Genomic DNA, 20,429 nt, shown 5'->3' on the forward strand with positions numbered 1-20,429 from the left:
ATCACTCTTCTTGAAGATCTGCACTAACGTAGAAGGGGACAAAGACTCGGGGATCTTCCTACACAAATAATTATTAAATAAACTCATAATTAAGGGGCCCCATAGAACCAAATCACATAAAAAAGATCCATGGGGATCCTGTCTGGTCCCAGCGCCTTGCCACCTGCACTAAATCCGAGTGCATACTTTACTTCCCAAACAGTGACTTAACGGTGGGTGGAGTGGGCAAGATGCTGTTGTAGTATACCTTCACACACTCTATTTTTCTCCAGTTGGTATATATGGATACAATTCTTAACACATTCCTGGCCCGAAACATTGCAGATTAGGAGTTGGTTAGGTGAAACGTCTTGCTGCTGAAGCCTATTTACTGTTTCCTAAAATACCTTGCTGCAATTTTGGGCAGCGGCTGATTCAAGGGGTTTCCAATCTTTTCAATACAAAGAACACTTTCTCACCTTGATGGACGATTTATACACCTGTCTGGTCTCCCTGATCACCTTGAGATCCCTAGGAATCCCAGCCATCGCCTTTCTCAGGCAAATATTAGTAGCTGAACAAGTCACCTCAAACCCTTGAGACTGCTCTGAAACAGGTTGGAGAGGTTTTGACAGAATATTCTTAATGACGTCACACAGTTGATTAAGAAAAAATAACGCGGCCACTGAAAAACCTGCATACATTTATTACAGCACTAGAGTAATGTTCTACCAACAGTCTAGCAGACTTATAAAATGAACCACTCTTTTCTGAGCATTTGGACATTTTTTACAGAGCAATTATGATATGTTATGTTAGATTACTTTAATTTGCTGTTGCACACTAATCACCCCTGCAGGAGTACCTCGGTTCTGAGGACACATGTAGCAGCAAATAGTACTGAAATGAAAACAGATCAGTGTGGGTCTGGAAAGGCAGCTTATTCCAGGTGAGAGCCAGGTATGAAAAAAAATCTGCCGCCACACCTTGACCGACGAATGTGGGGATAGTAGTCCGCGCTTTGTGCTTAGATCGCAGGTTCTGCACTAGGGGATCGATGAGGTTTAAGCCTTTGTTGTAAGTAGCCAGGCCCTTTCTTAAAAGTCAAACCGATTTTAAATGCAATTGGCTTTCTAATCAGCAACCAGTGAAGCGATCTCAAAAGTGGACTAGCAGCGGCTCTTGAGGGAAGATTAGAAATGAGCCATGCTGCTGTGTTTTGCACGGTCTACACTTTGGCAATTCCCTTTTTGCTTCGGCAAATGAGACAAAGTCAAGCCTGCTAACAATATGAGCTTGCACCAGGGTTTTTTCTAGCTGCTAGCGGAAGAAAAGGAAGTTCTTTCCAAAGCAGCCGCATCATGTGGCAGCAGGTACCTGTTATGGATAAAAGCTGCGCCTTCATTGTAAGGACTTGATTTATCTTGACGCCTCGATTTTTTACTACATGACAGGGAGAGGGAGCATAGCCAAGTTCAGGAGGCTACCAATCCAGCGTCCACTGCTGTTGGACATTCCCAAATACCATAGTCTTTGTCTTTTCTGTATTTAAGTGAAGATAATTGTGTGACGTCCACTCTGCAATTGCTTTCATCCCGTTGGAGAGGCATCCATTTGTTTTAGTCACATTTCTATCAAAGGAGATAATCAGCTGAGTGTTGTCAGCATAGGGCAGAATTTCAAGGCTGAAGGATTTAATGAATTTTGCAAGTGGGGCCACATATATATTGAACAGGGTGGGACTCAGGCAGGAGCCCTGTAGAACCCCCTTGTTAATCATCATTGTTCTTGACCTAAATGTCCCCAGCGAGATGACTTGAGATTGATTTTGCAAGAAGTCTTGAAACCACTATAACGTTGTCCCATAGATGCCTATTTCATTTAGCCTTGTGATAGTCTAGCATGGAACTGAGTGTTAAAAGCTGCGGTCAATTATAAGAGCACAAGCTTAGATGGAGTGTTGACATCGAAAGGACATCTTTAGGAGTGCAACACCGCTGCCAAGCCTGTCTCCGTGCTGTGCTCCAATCTGAACGCAGACTGAGATGTGTCCAAGATCTGATTTACTTCAAGGTAATCTGGCAGCTGTTCATTAATCAGTCCTTCCATCAGCTTTCCAAGAAGAGGAAGCAGGGAGATGGGCCAGTAATTTGCAAGAACTAAAGAGTCCATGTTGGCCTTTTTTTTAATAGGCATATTCTGAGCAGATTTCCAGGCCAACTACATTTTCCCTGTCTCTATTGACAGCTTGAAGAGAGATCTGATTGCTGGTGCAATTAGCTTAGGGAGAACAGCAGTCCTTCTTTCACAGACCAGATGTGTACTTAAGATTTGAGTCTGAGGGTCCAATATTTATACATGGTGCCAACTATGAATGGGGTGCAAACCTCCAGAGCCTAATAATTCAGAGGAGTTTGGAATTTCTAGCTGCCCTGCCCTGACCCCAAGCTTGTTTGAAACCCTTTGTGAGTGTCCTGAGGCAGAGCCTTTGTGATGTGTATGGATGGTAGGTGACGGCTCCTCCCCTCTATCAAAGCAAAGATGGCCCATACTGCCAACAACTATTCCCCTCTGTCTCACTGTCTGGGAGTAATACACAAAGACCAATTGCTAGCTACACCTTGTCGTATGACTCACAATACAGGCTGCAGGCACCAAATGATTGGGACAAGAAAATGGCAACTTTCTAAAAGCGACATTTTCAGAATTGCAACTTAAAATCTGACTTTACCATTAATGAGGGTTTTAAATTACAATGCTTTAGACGCCAAACTCCATATTCCCACTTGCTCCCAATTTAAAGTCATAAACAGACATATTTAATGTGATAAAGTAACCTAATGTTATCCTATGAGAGAGGTAGGCCTTGCAATAGTGAAAACCGAATTTAAGAGTTTTTACTACCAGGAAAGTAAAACCTGAAACAGCATGTCAAACTTTTGAAATAAACTGCACCATGCCCTATGGGCAATATAGAGCCTACTCTAGGGATGGCTTGTATATTAAAAAGGTAGGTTTTTGCTTAGCAAAAGATGTATTTTGCAAAGCAAGAAAAATACGTAGAGAATGCACTCCTTCCCTTGTATAAACTTATTCTTCAATCTTATGTCGTCCTTTAATGCATGCAGAACAGTTGCTGTGTACCGCCCCAGCACACAGCTTATATTATCAATATATCTTAGGGCGCCTTTACGCTCCCCATTTGCCGCACTAAGGATCTCATGGGAATTGTGAGGTGAGTGGGTGGTACTAGTTTTGGGTGCATGGTGAGTTACTTAGGATTGTGATTGAGGAGCGGAGGCCAGCAGGGAACAACTAGCTGAGTTGTTTTTATTTTTTTGCAGAAACCCCCTGTCAAAGAGCCTATGAGGCTTGAACTGCATTTGGTATATTATGTGGCAAGCCTATTCTGTTTTGCTTCACCTTTGATTGCGCGTGTTTCTGTGAAAAAGGCTCGATGGGCACTCAGTGAACATTTGTCTATGCTAAAATGAAGATGGAAGGTGAAAGGACGCTATCTCCACAGTGTTTTCATGAATATTGAAAAGTGTTGAAAATATTGAGTACAATTGGTGTTTTAAGATTATATTGAATAAGATTGGAAGGAGTGGTTTAAAGGAGGGAAGTTTTCCCACATTGCAGTGCGGCAGATGGGGCACATAAAGGTGCCCTAAGATATATTGAAAATATTTATTTTGCCAGGTCGAAATGGCAGTTTAAAATTGCACACACAGGCTGCAATGTCAGGCCTGAGTCATGTTATACCAGACTACTTAAGTGGGTAGCTCAATTAGTGTTGCAGACTCAATAGTAGCATGCCTCAGGTAGATTTAGTACCCCTTTACTAGGGATTTATATGTAAATTAAATATGCCAATTGGGTGTAAGTCAATGTTATCATGTTTTAGGAAGTGAGCACACACACTTAAGCACTGGTTGATAATGATAAAGTGCAGAGTACTAATGCCAATAAAAACAGGATCCGCAAAAATGGAGGAGTAAGGCAAACAAATTGGGGAAAGACGACCATATTTACTTAAGTTGCGTTCGCTTAAATGTTTTTTTAAAGTATTCTAAAATGCAGCAATGTTAGTTGACTTTACCCAATCATCCTCAGCCATAACTATCTTATGAATAGAAGAGTTTTCTACACTTTTCTCTTGCCAATTTCTCTAATAAATGACTCTCTGTGTGTAAGAAACCAAACAGGAAAAAGTGGTACAGTGCATGTTGGAGATATAATGTTAATAGTTCGATTTGCTGAGATCCTCCCTTCTAACATTTCTGTTCATTGACTGATGTTTCCAGGTGCGTTGTCAAGGTCCAGTCGATCTAACAAAGAGACAGAAACCTTAGAAAATCATAGCAACAGGAGAGCACAATTAGTGTCTGAAATGAAGGCAGAAAATATCAGAAAGTTCTTACGGTAAGTCTCCTCTAATACTTTTGCTTGTTGAGTTACTTGTTGTGAATGTATCTGTTCTATGAAAGGAGTTGAAATATTCTCCACGAGGGTTTACCTTTTTTATTGCTACTAGACACAGGTGACAGTAGGGTGTCCCAATTAAATACCACACTACTCCAAAGAATTGTGTTGTGTTATATCAAACATATTTATCGGGTGGGCAGTCTGCCATTGTTGTGGCCATGCAGTGTCAATGGGGGTTTGACCCTGTTTTGAGGATTCCATGGTACACCACAGCTTGGTTTGTGAGTTGTAATTGAAAGAGCCAGTGTGGAAGTAGTGGGTTTTCTTAATGAAAACTGGATGTCTTGTGATGTTGTGGGATGGGGCCAAAAAAGGTTGAGACTAGATGCCTCCGTGCCAATTGAGTGCACTCTCTGGCCCGCAAGTGTACTATATATTTAATAATATTGTTATATATCTTGTTGCCTAGAACCACCAGATTACCCGCACTGGGCGATTCATGGGAGACTGGAAGCATGGAGGACAGATTTTTGTCCTGGTGCCGCCAATTCCAGCCCTAAGGACTGCATTATGTAGCCCCAGTACCCGGACCCTCATTATGATTCGCTGATGGCGGTTGTGCACCAAGCCGTCGTTCGCAGCAAAGAACACACTGCCTCATTCCTGCGCAAGGTCATGCATGGTGGCTGGGGATAGGCTGTGGCAAGGTTTGTCTCTCCTGCCCACTTTTGAAAATACACGTGTTTTGGAGCTCTGCTTCAATGTGTCTGTCACATATGGGGGCCGGCCTTTCACATGCACCACCCATTCCTCATTCCTTGTATCTGCGCGGATAGGGTTTGAGGCTAGTAGCTCCTCACCGGATAGCTGTAAATCAGTAAGAGTCCCCATAAAGGGGCGGTGCTGGGCTGCAGATGGTGTGTGCTGCAGCGTGGATTACACAGTGACCCAGAGGGCCCACTTCACTCCAGGCCAAGACGGACCCTATCTCCACTGTCTTCACATAATTGTAAATGTGTTCAGATGTGTTAGTCTAAATAATAAAATGGAAGCGAAACAAGACTGCAACACCCACAATGCACTAGGTTATCACACAAGTCCAGGACTAGAAACAGTGTTCGCAATGATCGGGAGGGAGGTGGTCACCATACAGACTCAGGCTAGCCGGCATGCATGCAGCTGCCTGTCACAGGCTGAGGCCAGCCAGGTAGCAAGCTAGATGAGCATGCTTTGTGTTTCATACCCAGGCCTGGACTGGCCATAGCGGGCACGTGGGCAATCCCCCGGTGCGCCGCAAGGGTGGGGGCCCGTTTTGAGCCCCTGGGGGCAGATTTTGTTACAGGGCCGTTTTTGCAGCATAGCTACAAAATCGGCCCTGCAACAAAATCGGCCGATAACCGGCCCCGGCAAAGCGCTCGGCCGCACCTCCAACCCCCCGAGTGGGGAGGGGTGGTGGTGGGGGGGGGGGCGACCGAGCACTTTGCCAGGGCCGGTTTTGGTTTCCAGTCCGGCCCTGTTCATACCTAATGTGTTTTACCAGGCAAGCCACTGCGTTGATCACTTCTTCTCACACCAGTCAAGCAACTGCAGTTAGCTGACCCCCTGCACCTGCACCAAGACTGCACTACTTAGGGCATCAGGTCACGTGGAGGGAACGCTAGATCCTTTTCCCACGTGATACTGACAGAGGGGTCCTGCAAACAGATGAGTGAGCCTGAAGGGCCCTGACTAGGTTAAGTGAGCACCACTGTACGTCTTTCTCTTAACTATTGTATTGGTCCTCGAAAATGGGCACATCTGACATCCTGACACAGAGGATGTCTGGTGGTTCAGACTGCATCCCTTTTCCGTGAAAAATACCAACAAGTTGTTCACGGTTGAGATTCTGGCGGGAAAATACTCCCTTTTACTGCCTTTCTCGTTGTTTTTGCTGGCATTGAGATAAAAACATACTGCGTCATTCTTTCTATTTCAGGATCTTGAATAAGGGACCCGAAACATGTCCTTGCCAGGCTCTTTCGACCTTGAAGAAATGCCAACCCAGACTTTTTCAAATATGTGCACTTTCAAGGGGGTTTTTCTGTGGTTGTCACAGGCTGGTTTAAAATCACACAGCGTGAAATAATGGCATTATTAGGAAGTTCACCCTGCCTGTGGTTGAACAGATGCTATGATGAAAACTCTGTATACATGTCTGTCAATGTTCTGCCATGGTCTGCCCCGAATACCAGCAAATTCATAACTCCCTGGTGAGAGGTTATTTCTTACATACTGTCTTTTGAAGAGGATTAACCTCTGTGATAAGATTTAAGATGAATTGAAATCACGCGAGGTCCTGTGAAATCAATCTGGTTTTTCGATATAAGGGTATTTCTTTTTTACAAAGCCAAGAGAACGTCTGCAATAAGACCGTTTAAAACAGGCTGCTTGAATCTTGGTGCTCATACCAAAATAATTAGTATATAATTTACAAGATCTTCCTAAACCTCTCCTTACATAGTTTAACACAAGTCCTTGCACTCCCAGTCCTTCATTACTTTCACAGTGGCCAAGGTAAACCGATTGAGGTATCTTAGTGCACCCCTTACAAACATGGCAGCCGAGGATAATTGCTGCACTGCCTAGCCTATCCATTCCCATTCACCGATTTAACAACAAAAAAGTGTGGTTATATATGTGTATGTGTATCTGTGTGTGTGTATATATATATATATATATTCACTGAAAAAACCATAGGTTTCACACCAGTTATAGTTAGCTGGAAATTTTATTGACATAAAACCATTGAAATTCCCACGTTATAGTTAGTTGGACTCACTATAACTTGCGCGCCTGCAATGCACTGCTGATGACGTCACATATTACATCACTCATGACCTGACGCAGGTATAATGTGGCGCAGGGTTTTAAAAAGTGACCCATCTACCTAGATGCGTCACTTTTTAAATAGAACGCAACAAGACGCATTTTTTTACACCGCTGGTGCGATGCGTCACTTATCAGTGCGCACTCCTTACGACATTCCAGATGTGTCATATTTAATGTATGACGAATCATGTCGCAAGGAGTTACAGATACGTCAGTATTTCTGACGTATCTGTAAACACAAAAGTGACGCATTACTGGAGTGCGTCACAAAAGTGACGCAACTCCAGTTTCACATGGGGAAAGCACCATGTGAAAGGTCTTGCGTCTGTCTTACACCTGCTGTGAGGCAGGCGCAAGATTTTGACGCAACAGCATCCTAAAAGTGACGCAGTGAAATCTCATAGATTTCACTGCGTCGTTATTACCAAGCTTTTTGCAGGGGAACGCCCCCTCTGCATATATTATACCTGACGCAGGTATATTGTGGCGCAGGGTTTTAAAAAGTGACCCATCTACCTAGATGCGTCACTTTTTAAATATAGCGTAACGAGACGCATTTTTTTACACCGCTGGTGCGATGCGTCACTTTTCTGTGCGCACTCCTTACGACATTCCAGATGTGTCATATTTAATGTATGACAAATCAAGTCACAAGGAGTTACAGATACGTCAGTATTTCTGACGTATCTGTAAACACAAAAGTGACACATTGCATGAGTGCGTCACAAAAGTGACGCAACTCCAGTAATGCGTCCTTTCACATGGGGAAAGCACCATGTGAAAGATCTTGCGTCAGTCTTACACCTGCTGTGAGGCAGGCGCAAGATTTTGATGCAACAGCATCCTAAAAGTGACACTGTGAAATCTCATAGATTTCACTGCGTCGCTATTACGAAGCTTTTTGCGGGGGAGCGCCCCCTCTGCATACATTATACCTGACGCAAGTATAATGTGGTGCAGGGTTTTAAAAAGTGACCCATCTACCTAGATGCGTCACTTTTTAAATATAGCGCAACGATGCACATTTTTTTACACCGCTGGTGCGTCACAAAAAGTGACGCACAGGTGGCGTAAAACTGTTGCAAGGCCTTAATAAATAAGGTCCTGGATTTTCCCCGTGCTTCGCTCCCTGGTGCGCTTCCCGGTGCGCATACCGGGCGCTCCCCCCCGCGCAAATCGAAAAAAAATATTTTTTCTAAAATGCCCCGCGGGACCCTATTTTAGCCCCCACATTAAACCTAGGGGGTCTACCCTGCCCCCTTATAGTCATTTCTCCAATTTTTTTGTCACCTCTTGTGTCTCGCTCCTACCGAGACACAAGATGGCGGCCGCTCTGGACTGTTTCGAATGTTTACAGACACCCCTGAGCCAATCAGCTTTCCACGCGCAATTCGCGTGTTGCGCCTGGTGCGCTCCCCGGTGCGCGCACCGTAAAAAAAAAGTAGTCCCTCCGAAGTAGCGCCGGCCGCAACGTGCGTGCTCACGTCAGGAGCGCAGAGAGGAGCGGCGTCCAGGAGCGCGACGAGGAGCGGCGGACATGGCGCGGGGGGGAGCGGTGACGTGTATGTATAAATGTGTGTATGTATATATCTTCGTATGTATATATGTATGTATGTATATGTATGTATGTATGTATATGTATGTATATATGTTTGTGTGTATATTTGTGTGGTAACCGTGCATTGTATATTGGGGTCATCCAGAGCTCCTGTTATGTCGGGGCCCTAGGCCCACATGCTGCTAATGACTGCGACACGGACACCAGATGGTAAGTGAGCCTCGAGCACATGCGCTCGGCTCTCGTTATTAGCTGTGTCACGTGGTCTCGTGACATCAGTGGTGGGTGGGTGTTAGGTGTATCATTACATGCAGAACAACTAGACTGTGTCTGCTAGGACACAACATTCCTCCCAAAATTTGATAAAAATTAAGGAAAGACAAAAGTCCGAACCTGTGGGAGGCAGTACATAAATATACAGTAATTACAAATTTACAATAAGTCTCTTCAGCTGCTTGCTTGATGACGACGGTGGACATTGCTGCTGAAACTTTAGTTCTTCTTGGCTTGACGTCTTGATTCTTGGTGGGCGTGCGCTTGTGGACTTGCGCCGTGGAAGTGTGTTGGTCAGTCCACTGAGATCTTGTTTTTGAGGATGACGTCACACAGGATGACCAGATGTTAGACTGGTCCGTCGGTTTCTTCACTGTCAGCAGCTTGGCTTCACATTGCATAGGATGGAGTGTTTGAAGGACATTCTTCTCACTAGGATGCCCCTCTCTCTCGGGTGTTCTCCTGCCACGAGATATACCGGAGGCCCTTTTCATCAGGTTTCCACTGGGCCGGGTATTATTCCACAGCGTTGCTCCAACTCCACAGTCTGCGTGTGAATGGAGCAGACGATGAGGGTACTACCTCACAAAGTCGTAGCTCCACCTGAAGGGTAGTTGTTGACTCCTGCCTTTGCGCACAAGTTCCTCTTCTTCCTGGGACGTGCAGGTTAGACGGCGATGGATCCATCTCTCGTGTCGGGACCCTCTGCCACCGGTGTCCCTGAGGCCTTTGCCCCTTGGATCTCCACGGGCTGGTGTGGATTGGTCCGTTCTCCTTGTTCAGGCCGTCTGAGCTCCCTCCGCATCCAGGTTTCCGCTCGATCCCAAAGGTGGGTGTTGCCAATGGTCCGGTCTGTGCTCTCCTAACGTCCACCGGTCGGCGGGGTCTTGTGAATAAGTACCTGTTCTGTTCTTGGTGCCATCAGTGTTCTCCTGGACGCGTGTGTCACTGTACACGATGTTGTGGTGTGTGTCACCTCTCTACACCTTCACCTTTTCCAGATGTTGTTCTTGGCGTCGTGCCACATGACTTCTTTCTTCATTCTTTTCTCCATGGCGTTGGGCCACTCATCCTCCCTTCTCCTTTTCGCGACACGGTGCGATCACCTTTCTTCCTTTGTCTTGCTGACCAGGCTTCTTCAAGCAGCGTGCACTCCGCCTTTTTCCATCTGGTCTTGTCCTGTCATTAGGACACGGTCTTCTCTCCACTCTTCAGTAACTGGACCGGTCATTACGATCTTCTCTCTTGCCTCCTATTACTTCTTTTCTTGTAAGTGTTGCGTCCGTCTCTCCGGGTCTTCTTTCGGACATTCTCCTGATCTCTCAGTTCACGGACGTCTTACGGCAGGACATCTTCATCCTGACTTCTTGGCAGAATACCTTCGCTGCGCCTTTATGGTTGGTCAGCATTCCGGCGACCTGTTGGCAGGTCGGTTATCTTCTTTTTCCTTCACGGGCGATCAGCTGGGTGATTGGCTTTTGTATTGGCGCACTTTTGTCTGCGCGTCAGCGCACTTTCTTCTGCGCTCTTCTTATGCTTTGCAGGTACCGGAGTGTTACGTCACCTCTCCTTGAATCTTCTCCGGTGGGTGCACTTGTCGCACGCGATTCCGGTAAGGCTCTTTAGCTACTGGGGGTGTTGACCGTGCGTGATTTCTTTGCCTCCTTTTGGCTGCGGGATAACTTTGCGTCACTCTTCCATTGCATGTCAGTGTGCATTGCGGTTACAAGTCCTTGCTTCACTTCGTACCGGCCGCGGAACATCTTCAGTGTAGCTTTTGTTCCTTGCGCTTTTTTTAGCTCCTCTGGCGTTGTCGCTCTATCACTTGCGTGTCGCATTTCTTTTCCTTCTTCAAACACTTGGGTACTTGCCTCGCACGTCTTCTGGTGCTTTGGGTGTGGCTTCCTCTCTGTTGGGCGCTGTCCTGTACGGTCCGCGTCCGGGGTACACTTGCGTGCTTCCTGTCGGTTGCCTGTGAATCTTGCTGCTTGCGGTAGACGTCTTGACTCTCCCTCTTCTTCCAGCGTGAGGTTGTCTTCTTCTGTGATTGCGGTGAGCACCTGTGGACACAGGCGTCACTTCAGCAGTGATGATGGGTCTCCGTCTTCGTCCGCGTCGCTGCAGGCTTGCTTTCCCTCGTAGGCTTTCCCTTGTGCTGACTTGTGCTTGTGTGCTTCATTTGTGCTTCCTGCGCATGTCGGTCCCCACCGTGCCTTGGGGTGATCCCTTGCTTTGTACACTGCTTGTTGTAGTTTGGTGTGGCTTGTCCCTTCTCTGAAGGCTTTTGCATTTCACCCTTCGCTGTTAGGCTGCAACAGCTCTCTCTGTGCTGCACTGATCGAGTCTTGGCACCACGTTGCCTCCACAGTCCATAGCCTGAGTCAGTTCACCGTATGCAACCATGCTGCCATTACTTTTATTCAGGGGGCGCCATAACGTACTTTGCCACTAGATGGCAACGCTCCGACGGACCCCCGGCAGCTTCACACTTGCTGCTGATGGCACTGCCGGTGTAAGGCTTCTCTCCTGGGCTCCCTTCTTCACGTCCTCGGGCGCAGGCACACTTAAGCCAGGTTGGCTCTTTTCGCTTCTCTATTCCCGCCTGCAGCAGCTTCTTGATTCGCACGCTGCGCGGGGGGTGCTAGATGACGCCACCGTTTGTTTGCGGCCTCTGCTGTGGGATGTCTATTGTCTTTCTCTGGCCAGGCGGGTGAAGCAAGTTACTTGACCGGGAAGTGGGGAGGGCGGGCGAGTGGTTAGCTACTCCACTCTCCGTGTTTGTTCTCTTCTCCCTTTCATCTTCGCCAGACAGCACCTCCGGTCCCGCGGGCGTCTCTTGTCTCCCTCCCCCGCCGCTGCAGCTACCAAGCTCACACGCTGCGCGGCGGGGAGTCGGCGCGGGCTTCAACTGGGTGCAGCGAAGGTGGGCTCTTCCTGTCCTTAGAGTCCATCGGGCCGCATTGCTGTTTGTCGGCCGTAGGGGCGAGGCGGGCTCTCGCTCTCATGAGTGTCCTTTGTGGCGCAGGTTGACAGCCGCCATAAGTTATCTCCCGGCCACGGCAGGTGGGCTCCGCTTCATTACTTTCACTCTCCCCGCCCGCGGCAGCTCCTCTGCTCACACGCTGCGCGGGTCGGGGGAGAGGGGACGCTTCCAGCAGGCCGCGCTTGGGCTCCGCGAGTCGTGCTTTATTACGGGCCTCTGTTTTTTTGATAGCGGGTATGCTCCGCTCTGCTTCTCTTTGGAGTCCTTTCACCCTTGCCGCGGCCGCCTCTCATCACACATGCGGCGCGGCGGGTGACGGCAGACGCTGCAGGCAGGCTGCGGGTGGGCTCCGCTGGCGTTGCTTTATTTAAAGTTTATTGGGGGCACACTCCCGCCCGGCGCAGCGCGCTGGTCATGCGGGTGGGCTCCGCTTTTCACAGTCAGACCGGGGGTCGCTTCTTGCTTGCGCGGCCCCCCAGGTATTCATCAGTTCACCTCCGGCTGACGGGCCTATTCTCCTCCTGAGGCCGTGGCGAGTGGGCTCCGCCCGGCCAGCATTCCGCTCGGGTGCGGGTCCCTGCTGCTGCGGCCGACCCGGGTGGGCTCCGGTCGGACCGCTTGGGGTACAGTTGTGGCCGGTGCAGGTGGGCACTGCCCGGTTCACTCTCTCCTTATCGATGACTCGGCCCGGGGCACAGCACACGCCCCACGGGCCTCTCGGCGGCCGGTGCTGCCTCTCCAGGGGGTGCCCTTCGCTCGGGCAGCATTCACTCCCCCTCACCCACGACGAAAAATGGCTGTGGCACGCATGGACACAGCCACCACTCCTCGTCGCCAATGTTATGTCGGGGCCCTAGGCCCACATGCTGCTAATGACTGCGACACGGACATGATTAGTGAGCCTCGAGCACGTGTGCTCGGCTCTCTTTATTAGCTGTGTCACGTGGTCTTGTGACATCAGTGGTGGGTGGGTGTTAGGTGTATCATTACATGCAGAACAACTAGACTGTGTCTGCTAGGACACAACAAGCTCCCTTTCCAGCCTTCTCCTTAGTGTCAGACCCTACATGTTCTCCAGGTTTACTCTTCCTCCCTGAAGTGTCCCAGGAAATACCTCTGTTGTTGTTTTCTGCCTTTGAGATTAAGGTGGTAGGAGAGAGAGAAAGAAGGAGAGGAAGGATACATGGATATGAAGGAGACATAGGAGGCACAGTAAGAAGGAAGGGTCTAGGTGCAAAGACAGACCGAAAAAGGGTGAGAAAGGAAGATGCAGGACCATACATGAGATCGAGGGAAGCTGGGGGTAAGGGAGTATTACACAGTATTGGGAATGAGGGAAGAAAGTGAGGGGAGCAAGGATAAATGATACATGGAGGGAAGCGAGTAAAAAGAAGGATGTCGTTACTTAAGAGGAGGAAGAAGACTGCGATAAGAAAAAGAGAGCAGTAAAACTGTGGGGGGTGAGAAGAAGAATTAGACATGATATGTCTAGAGTGAGAAGGAGAGGGATGAAAAGAAAATATGAGAGATCAGAAGAAAGGTGGGATTGGGGTTAAATGGGATAGAAGAAAAAGGATATGTGGAAAGAACCAACTGGTACTCCCATGCAGCAATCTCCATCCATTTAGCTGCTCTGTGCTTTATGGGAGCTAGTAAAATGCAATTTGCCAGGGCTGCTTTTGGTTCCCATTCTTGCCCGAGGCCTAAAGTCACCCAAAGACTTAACAAGATGATCATAGAAATTAAATGGTTCAGCGTGTTGAAAAAGTAATTGTTTTTAATCCGAAGGATCCATCCTTTGCAGAGGCGAAGACAGTACAGTACAGTTGCGTGGGCACATTGGGCCCACCATAGTTTAATATTGAGTTTAAATCCTGCACAACATAGTTAAGTTAGAGTGCTATGCAGATATGTTGATGCACGTGTTACCATCGGTTTACTCTTCTCACTTGCCTTTTATTCCTAGTGCAGAACTTTGAAGGGTTTTTGTATACTATATTTTTTTAAACTCATCAGTTATGCAACTTAATTCACATATTTCATCTAGCTGACAGAAGCGGGGTTATGCCTGTGTGCACATGCTTGATTGTGTGTAAGAGTGCATGGTGTGTTTTGGTCACTGTTTGCCTAAATTCGGTTATACATCATATTTTCTCGGGGACTTTTGTTCTAAAGGGAAAAAGGTGTAGGCGATGCTCCCTCACATATGAATAAAAGGTGCTGAACAGTCTGCACACTACATATCTTCTTTCTGGATTATAATGTGTTTTGTATAATATTGGGGACATACACATATTTACAGCTACCCCTATACCATATTGTTCCAATACACAGAGAGGAGAGGATGTAGTGTTATGGCTAGAGCGGTCAACCTCGAAGCTGGGGAACTGGGTTTGAGTCTCTGCAACAACGCTCAACATCCTGTGATTCTGGGCAAATCACTTAATCCCCCCGTGCCTAACAAAAATGAATGTGTTCTTCTGTAACGAAACTGGTGCTCATGTAAAACGCTCTGATACCCGATGTCTCGGGTCTAGTTCGCGCTATACAAAACTCTAAAAATGTTTTTTAACCCTTTCGATGTGGGTGACGGAACCATTCCGTCATCAGTCACGGTTGAGCTGTGCTGATGACGGAATGGTTCCGTCACGACCACACCCAGTTAAAGAATGTTCAGCACAGTGCTGAAATTCCTGCCGCACGGATGTGGTTAAATACATGATCGTCTGTGAATAAAGATACACTGATGGATAATTGGTGCTTGTCCCCTCATATCATTGCTAGCTTGAGTATAACCCCCTCCTGATATACGTGAATATCCATTTTGTAGTTGTTTAAAATTCAATCAAGGAAAGGTATTGTTTTTCAAATTGATTTATTTTGTTTCACAAACAAAAAATGCATCAATCAAAGTGTTTCATCACTTTATTAATGGGGCTTCATCAGGGAAGTTGCAAAAAGTTGAAAGAAAGTGCAGCAAATTCAAAAATGTGCACCTTAGGTCAAAAGTTGATTGAAGGAAATAGTCAGTAGATAAATTGAACCAGTCTTATATAGAATTAGCTTCACTTGAACAATATTTGTACATTTAAAAGTAAATCTGCATGTCACTAAAAGGAATCTAGTTTTCTAGATAATGAATTTGAGGAGAAACCCTGCTGTTTTCTACTTCACTTTGGTCTCTGAGTTTATTGGGGGTACAGTGACTGATTTTTTATTCACAGATTGGCAGTAGCTTCAACAGATATAAGGTACTGAAGAAAGCCGGGTCAGGTAGCCCTATACGGCTGAAACTAGTAGACCATTGAGAACAACGGCATATTTGATAAAAGCCATTTCTGCACTCCTTTTTAGTAGGTTTGGAAACAATACGTCAATAAAAGCGTTTGTTTCCATATCCTTTTTAACTTCACTTTTTTTACACTGCACTCCTTTTCTTCCATTGACTACTCTTAACACACGGTAGAAAGTTTTTCTTAGTCCATTATAACTAATTTGGTTACTGCTGTCTGACTATTTGGTTATTCTGCCCATGATGGCACCTTTCTTGACTAGTAGGTGTTTTGGCAGACATGCAGGAATTCCAGATGATGACACTGGCCACGAAGGACAGTTGATGGAAATCCTATAAACTTTCAGCTGTGATGCTATGAGTCTATGTGTATGAGTAGGAATTAGGTAGGACATCTTTTACTGTGACTTTGAATACAGACTTTGCAGGTCTTTCTCTTTCACCATGCTCTTTTGACCACCAAATTCCTCTTGTGTTGTTTACTAGTATTGAATTGGGGATTGAATCAGTAAATATTTCCCTTGGGTCCTTTTTCCTTTTGGAATAATGTTCAGCAAGGTACAGTGACTGCCTCAAACTAGATATGTGGGAGGAACTAAAATTGCCATAGCAATATTCTCTCACACACACACTCCTCTTATCCCAAGTTTAGTGCGTAATAATGGCCTCAGGAACTTTTACCCAATTGGTTAGGGTGTGCCTATTAGTCATTCCAACCCACTAGCTCATGCCAGCCATAAATGTGGCTTCTCCAGACACCCACGTCGGAAAACTACTGGACATGTAGAAAAATAGAACAAGACTGAAACTGCTGCCTAAGAAGACCAATAAAGGACAAGACCTGCTCTCGCTTTTGTACCCAGGACAAAGAAGTGGACACATAGGATTCATAAGATTGCCCTCTTGTTCAAGCTACAGGGATACAACAAGATACAAGAAGCCTTTCCTGCAACTACCCAGCTGACTTATGGCAATGGACATTGGCCTGGACCCTGCTGTGTGGCCTCTGTCTGACACCCTGTGAGCCTCTAAATGCCTCCTCTGAGGGCCTGGGAGTTTTAAAAGTGCACTCATGTGGTTAGTTGGGACTTAAAGACTAAAGTCAGAAGATAAAATATTTGCCATGGAGAATCCTGGTTGATGTATCTGACCTGCGCTCCATTGCAGATGCCGCTAGGTCCCTGCCCAGTGCTGCCCTTGATTATCATTAACACTTTATGCTTCTTGGTGCTGTCCCTACTCAATATTTTTTTAAATCATATCTCTGGCTCTCCTTATTGTATTTTTGTCACTTCTGTGTCATTTTCTTTGTTAAATTGTACTTGATTCTTCTAATTCCATTTGGTATTTTTATTGTTTTGCATTTCAGCTTTGTTATTGTTTTGGCACTGCAAAAATACTTTACACATTGCCCTAAATTAGGCTGTCTGCTGTGTGCCAAAGATACCAGGTGACTGAACCCAGGTTAATTTAGTGACATTTAGGTGTCACCCTGACTAGGGTTGTGCTTATTCCTTGAGGTATGTAGTCACCCACCTGAACCAGTAATCCAATTTCTTACACGTAAGGACCCAGCTAATTGGGTAGTTCTGTTGAATGCAGAGCATATCATACTTGGGAAGAGGCAAATTCAAAATGTTATCTTTCTGACATACTCATAGTAACTTTATAGCCTGCAATATTTTTGAAATCTTGTATCCACCTTACTAGACCAGACAAGGATTTCTTTAGGTCATTCACCATCAAACTATTAATTCCCAAAGAGACCTATTTAATGTGTGTCTGGTCCAAACTGTACCCCACTGATGTCCACTGCCAGTCATATATGTGAAGCCAGTGGTTCAGTGGTAAGAGCAAAACAGTAGTGTCAGTGGACATTCCTAGCGAATACCCATATGTTGTTGATGCTGGTTTGATGTATGCCCATTAAGTACCATTCTTGCTGCCGGGTTGAACCCATGCTTTACTGCCTAGTTCAACCTAAAAAGCTCTTTGCATTGGAGGCAACATTAATGCTAGGAGCCTTGGATAAGGGGCATATATCACAAATGTAATGCTCATTATTGATTAAAGGCCCTGACCCCTTGCTCTCCATTTGTGAAGCACGGAATTCAGATTAGGGCCCACTCATAAAGATGAATGCCAAGATAGTCCTCCATGTACTTTCTGTATCTGAAAGGCTTCGGCTTATTCAATTTCATTTTTTACTCGGAATATGCTGCATTCCAGACTGTCAAATCCTCCCTTTCACTGATTTGAACCAGATGGCAATCCTCACGGGGCACTCTTTACCACATTACCTGGGTCGGCCCTAACATTCAACCATACTGGAAACAAATCCAGTTGGAAATTATGTTGGTGCTGTGTTGTCCTGTTCAGCTACCGCCCAAAATTGTCCTTTTGGGGAGTAGAGTAATTCGGCATCACTGTAGTTTTTTATGCAGATGACAACCAGCTGGTCTTTTCCTATGAAGGCAACCCAGAAATCCGCAAAGAAACCTTCTCAAATTGTATGAGGGCAGTCTTAGGTTGGCTCAAAGAAAGCCAACTACAATGCAACCCTGATAAAACAGAAATCATACTGTTAGGTCTTAACTCAAATTCAGGTTGGGATGACGCCTGGCCCAAAGATGGACCTATCCCCACTTCCCCACCTTGGCAGCTAGAAACCTATGCGTCATGTTTGATAATGATTTATCCTGTAAGACTCCGATCTACTCAGCTGTCAGAAACTGTGTGTGGATCCTCAAGTCTCACACAAAATTCCTCCCCCTCCTCTTATGGTAAGCCTGCAAAACCATAGTTCAAGCTACGATTCCCTCTCGGCTGGACTATGCAAATGCCTTATATCTAGGTCTACCTGCATATTTAATCCGGAAACTACTGGTGCCTGCATGCCTGCAGATCTAGCATGTCATTGGAAACTGCCACAAAAACTCTGTAGTTTGCCAGCCAGCCCTCTTTTTCACATTTTCCCCACCCCAGGCTATCAGGAGTTACACAAATCCAAGCTTCCCCACCACACCCACGCTCTTTTTATTTCCCTCTCCCCTGCATGGGTGGGCTGCAGTGAGCTCAAGTTTTTGTTGGCTCAGAATGACCACAGCAGTGACATAATTTCTATAACTCTGCTCTCCCCACCCCACTTGTGTCTGATGGTTATGCTTAGAAGCAGGCAATCTAGGTCACATGCATTGTCCATGCTGATAAGTCTTTCTGCCAGGGAGGTCAAATGCTGCTATCCCACTCAGCATGCCCCTTGTAACCAATTTACTTCCTGAGTGTCCTTTCAATTCTAACTCTTTGCAGCAGTTATAAGAACTTCTTAGAGTTTCTTGTTGCTCAAATGGGTGTCATTTCTGATATTTATGTTTCCCTCATTATCACTGCTTGATTTTGCTCATGAGAAAGTGTCACTCATAGTCCTAGAAATGTCACTCCTAATTACATTGAAATTATGAAAATGTCACACATAGCAGTCTGAAACCTTGGCAGCTATGTGCACGCCACTGGGGGGATGTGGACTGTCACCCCCTTCAGGTGACTTCATGCCCCACAGTTTAAAGACCACTCAGCGGTAGGTGTACATGGTGACCGGTGCTTATGAACACTCCGGTGTAATTAAAATTACTCCTGTGCCTAATCCTTAGCTGGATTGGATTTCAGCCAAGAATGCATAAGAATGGTATCCCCGCCTCCCAAGTCCTCTCTTGTTTGATTCAATCTAGTGATTATATAACCACTTGGTACTAATGTTGAAGGTAGCAACTGGTCTCAGTAGTAAATTAAGTTTCGGTAATAAATATAGCTCAACCTTTGGCAATTAGCAATTCTGCTGTACTATGCATATATCAACTCATGGAGTTGGCAATAAGAAGTTCTTGTTTTAGTCTTTCTGTTGGGTCCCAAACAGTGGTGTACGTGCAAATTATCCCTTGTGCCTCGAGTGGCAAGGGCTTATTTAGAAATAAGCAGCCATGGCCCGTGCAGGTAAAAGTAGTGGGGCCGGGCGGGGGGGGGTTAGGGATTTCAATGTACGATGACGAGGGGAAATTAATTATCTATTTAATTTTCCCTCGTCATCGCCCATCTCAAAAGGGTTAGCAAGTAGCTGCCTCAAACGTGTATCCTCAAGGCCCTTTCTTCCATCTCCTGGTTGGCCCGTCTTTCACCTGGTTGCCTTAGTCATGTGATACTACACATTTCTAAGGCTTTCTCCCAGGACATCATAGCTGGTTGTCTGAATAGAAAGCCACAGAACTAAATGGGTCTTACCGTGGCAAATCCGCTTTTTGAGCCTGTTATGAATATGAGCCCGGATGCCTACACCCCATCTGAAACATGCTGTGGGTCGACTATCATCTTTCACTCATCACATCCTCAAACCCTCTCACATTTATTTATTTATTTGAGAGTTTTATATAGCGCTAGCTAGACCCGAAGGAATCTGAGCACTTCACAACGGTAAATGTTCACAACATAGATAACAAGTATAGTAGTATTATTATGATTAAACCCCCATTAATCATACAATTCACACTGCAACTCCTAGCAACCTCATACACATCACAAGTCATGATTCATCTACACTCCGCCAATCAACAACCTCACCATGACCCATGTCACTTACAACCTCCAGGGCACACTCGACCCACCACACAACAGACCTCATCATACACAATAATCCGTACAAACGTTGCATCTCGGTGACTTGGTGTAGCCCTGGCCCTTCATGACCTCATCGGCCATGTGCCGCTGCAAACCAACAAAGCACTCACAGTTCTGAGGGCTGGCTCCATCCAATACGCCCACCACACCAGCAATTGCAACTTTCACTTAATCAATTGTCGACCTTGCTACAGTAGGCGCTTTATCTCGGACTTGGGAAATCGTCTATCACTTGCCTCCATCTTCAACAATGACACAGCCTACCTAAGAGACTTGTACATTCCGGAAGTGCCGACCTCTAAAGCTCTAAACTCCTTCATGTGTACCATTGGCTCCGTCCAATCTGATATTTCTTACCACAGTCTGACAGTGTATAGGCG

At 46.0% G+C, this 20,429-nt stretch overlaps 1 protein-coding gene across 1 annotated transcript in view; it reads left to right on the top strand.

Annotated features, from left to right (window-relative positions):
* The window catches only part of LOC147696877 (N-acetylated-alpha-linked acidic dipeptidase 2-like), a 699,908-nt gene that overhangs the window by 220,862 nt on the left and 458,617 nt on the right, over positions 1-20,429 (top strand). The window contains exon 4 of the mRNA XM_086933985.1: positions 4,287-4,404. Coding sequence (XP_086790111.1) covers positions 4,287-4,404 — 118 coding nt within the window. The remainder of the gene's footprint in view (positions 1-4,286; positions 4,405-20,429) is intronic.

Source organism: Lissotriton vulgaris, chromosome 8, assembly GCF_964263255.1.
Source record: "Lissotriton vulgaris chromosome 8, aLisVul1.2, whole genome shotgun sequence".
In the NCBI taxonomy this organism is placed as follows: Eukaryota; Metazoa; Chordata; class Amphibia; order Caudata; family Salamandridae; genus Lissotriton; species Lissotriton vulgaris.